The sequence below is a fragment of the Nicotiana tabacum genome, chromosome 17, assembly GCF_000715075.1.
Source record: "Nicotiana tabacum cultivar K326 chromosome 17, ASM71507v2, whole genome shotgun sequence".
Lineage (NCBI taxonomy): Eukaryota > Viridiplantae > Streptophyta > Magnoliopsida > Solanales > Solanaceae > Nicotiana > Nicotiana tabacum.
In genome coordinates, this window is record NC_134096.1 from 20,168,022 (window position 1) to 20,171,553 (window position 3,532).

At 38.1% G+C, this 3,532-nt stretch overlaps 1 protein-coding gene across 1 annotated transcript; it reads right to left on the bottom strand.

Annotated features, from left to right (window-relative positions):
- Positions 1–477: 477 nt before the first annotated feature.
- LOC107827212 (elongation factor 1-alpha-like) lies at positions 478–3,226 on the bottom strand. Its single transcript, XM_075234074.1, has 3 exons — positions 3,095–3,226; positions 1,732–2,206; positions 478–1,639 (listed from the first exon to the last, which is right to left on the bottom strand). The coding sequence occupies exons 2-3, from the start codon at positions 2,191–2,193 to the stop codon at positions 758–760; spliced, it is 1,344 nt and encodes a 447-aa protein (XP_075090175.1). The 5' UTR covers positions 2,194–2,206; positions 3,095–3,226; the 3' UTR covers positions 478–757.
- Positions 3,227–3,532: the final 306 nt, after the last annotated feature.

A 3,532-nucleotide genomic window follows, 5' to 3' on the forward strand; every position in this document is an offset into this window, starting at 1 on the left:
CAACGGCTAAAATTCAAAAAAAAAAAAAGGACGCGGGACAGGACAGACGAGATGACCATCCCGTCCCATCCCATGTCCCATTTAACATGGGCCCACATCGTTTAGAATTAAGTGGGACGAGACAGGATGCGGGACATCCCGATGGACAGCCTTAGGCACAGCACGAGAGCAGCTTAAAGGCAGGTGAAATTCACATCACTGTATAAATTCTGATCTTGTAAAGCTTACGGATCACACTAGTTTTGTTCCTTCGGAGTACAGAAAGGCATATCAACACAGTAATAAAAGATTTGACCCTATAAATGAATCAAATACCCCAATTCTTGCATACCCTATCAAAGAGGGTAAGAAAAATAACCACATAATTAGAGCTTTCATATGAACCCACAATTGGATGTCACCTATTTTAACAAATAACATATCTTCAACAACCACATTGTACAAGACATTTAATCTTCACTCACAGAAGGCAAAGAGTTGAAAATTTTAAAAAGCTCAAATTAAGTACTTTAGGCAAAAATCCCGAGCTGCCATGGATAACAACCACGGCACCTCCTCAACGGTAACACAATGAAGATCATGCTCGCCACCGCCTGTCAAGTACCCAGCTCTGATAAAGGCTACCTGACATACAAGGCAGAGAAATAGAACCTAAAAACAAAGACAAAATCATAGCATAACTAAATAAAAGAGTGTCTACATAACACACTTGATGATAATAGATAACATAGGAACCACCAGCATTACACTGCACTGTTCACTTTTTCTTCTGGGCAGCCTTGGTGACCTTGGCACCAGTTGGGTCCTTCTTGTCAACATTCTTGATGACACCAACAGCAACAGTTTGTCGCATGTCCCTCACAGCAAAACGACCCAATGGTGGGTATTCAGAGAAGGTCTCAACAACCATAGGCTTGGTAGGGATCATCTTAACCATACCAGCATCACCATTCTTCAAGAACTTAGGCTCCTTCTCAAGTTCCTTACCAGAACGCCTGTCAATCTTGGTCAAGATCTCAGCAAACTTGACCGCAATGTGGGAAGTGTGGCAGTCAAGCACTGGTGCATATCCATTTCCGATCTGACCAGGATGGTTCATGATGATGACCTGGGAGGTGAAACTGGCAGCCCCTTTGGCTGGGTCATCCTTGGAGTTTGAGGCAACATAACCACGCTTGAGATCCTTAACAGCAACATTCTTAACATTGAACCCAACATTGTCACCAGGGAGTGCCTCCTGGAGAGCTTCGTGATGCATCTCTACAGACTTGACTTCAGTTGTCAGACCAGTAGGCCCAAAGGTCACAAGCATACCAGGCTTGAGGACACCTGTTTCAACACGACCAACAGGGACAGTACCAATACCACCAATCTTGTAAACGTCCTGAAGTGGAAGACGTAGGGGTTTGTCTGTGGGCCTCTTGGGCTCATTAATCTGGTCAAGAGCCTCAAGGAGGGTTGGCCCCTTGTACCAGTCAAGGTTGGTAGACCTCTCAATCATATTGTCCCCCTCGAAACCAGAGATGGGGACAAAGGGAATCTTGTCAGGGTTGTAACCAACCTTCTTGAGGTAGGAAGAAACTTCCTTCACAATTTCATCATACCTAGCCTTGGAGTATTTGGGTGTGGTAGCATCCATCTAACAAAGAAAAAATAACAAGAGAATTAGCATGACATGTCATGTTCATTATCATAATCAATTCCATACAAATCATTATCATAAAAGCAAACCTTGTTGCAGCAACAAATCATTTGCTTAACACCTAGGGTGAAAGCAAGCAATGCATGCTCACGAGTCTGACCATCCTTGGAAATACCAGCTTCAAAACCACCAGTGGTGGAGTCAATAATAAGAACAGCACAATCAGCCTGAGAAGTACCAGTAATCATGTTCTTGATAAAGTCCCTGTGTCCGGGGGCATCAATCACAGTGCAGTAGTACTTAGTGGTCTCAAACTTCCACAAGGCAATATCAATGGTGATACCACGCTCGCGTTCAGCCTTAAGCTTGTCAAGCACCCATGCATACTTAAATGACCTCTTGTTCATCTCAGCAGCTTCCTTCTCGAACCTCTCAATAACACGCTTGTCAATCCCACCAAGCTTGTAGATTAAGTGACCAGTGGTGGTCGACTTTCCAGAGTCGACGTGGCCAATGACCACAATGTTGATGTGAACCTTCTCTTTACCCATGATTCCTTAGAAACTGAAGATCACAAGAACAGAAAACCAATAATTAAATTTTGATAGCCATAGAGACCAAAATAATTTCTACAAAGAAACAAACACTCAATTAGACTCTTGGTTAACGGTTCTCTTTGTTATTGAAAAATGTGAAACTTAATCTAGACCATGTAATATGTAAATTTTGGGGGTGGTATGAGGGACCACGAAGAAATTTATCTTTTGCTGTTTGATTAACATAAAACATTTTCCAAGGAAAGGATGTTCCAGGAATGTATTCCCTAGACAGAATTCATTTTCCTTTTCAACTATTCTTACTGTTACTCCACATCAATTCAACAAAACAATTGGCCATTATGATCAATCTGGATGTCTATAAATTTTAATATAAACAATACTATCAACCTTTCACAACTTCTTAGCAAAAGAGTTCAGTTACAAATCATACACATAATAAAAAGGAAAACTTTTCTATCATACCAAACGTACTACAGTCTATAGTTTCCAATAGCCGCAGATACAAAATTCAATTGACTTTCAAGTGTATATATTATAAAAAACTTTTTTTAAACCATCAACAGATCTGAATCCATGTGTAGCAAATCAAATCGTATTTACCAATTATAAATTCACATAACATTAGTTCAAATTTAATATACAAAAACAAATAGACAATACCACAACACGAAATTAAGAAATGGAAGCAATATAAACATTAACTTACAAAGTTATTATATCAATTAATTAGTAAATTAAAACAGATAAATTTCATAATTCAAACATAAGAAAAAACTTCACAAGGTAATTAGACTGTGTTTTTCAACAAATCACTGACAAAACACAAATTAGAATACAATTGATTTGTATAAATATATATAAATAGTAGGCAGAAAAATGGAACAGATCTAACCTTTAGAAGACGAAAAGAAAAGACGAGAGAGCTTCGCTAAAACCCTGGCTGCGCAGAACAAATGAAGCGAAGCGTTAGGGTTTGAGAAATGCACAATGATGTTTTTATAGCTCAGAAACCGTACCCGGGTTGGGCTTTTTTGGGCCCCACTGTATTAGATTTACGAAAATATGCATACGTAAATCTATTAGATTTAGTTTAGAAGAAGGGCAATCTTATTAGTTTTAAGACATAATATTATACATTAAAAATCTTTTATGATTATCTTTAGAAATTATATTAGTATAATTATTTTCAGGCATAGACATATAATATTACAAGTTAGCATATAAATCTAATAACTTTAGGAACACGTTACGTTTTCAATTAGTATAATTACTTTCGGGATAAAGACATATTTTTAGTCATTTAATCTTATTACTTAGATATATTTCTTAA

Bases quoted from the DNA above. Each gene is read 5' to 3' on its own strand.
- LOC107827212 (XM_075234074.1), bottom strand. From the start codon at position 2,193: ATGGGTAAAGAGAAGGTTCACATCAACATTGTGGTCATTGGCCACGTC. The intron at 1,640-1,731 runs GTTTGCTTTTAT...TTTCTTTGTTAG, and splicing joins TGATTTGTTGCTGCAACAAG to ATGGATGCTACCACACCCAA.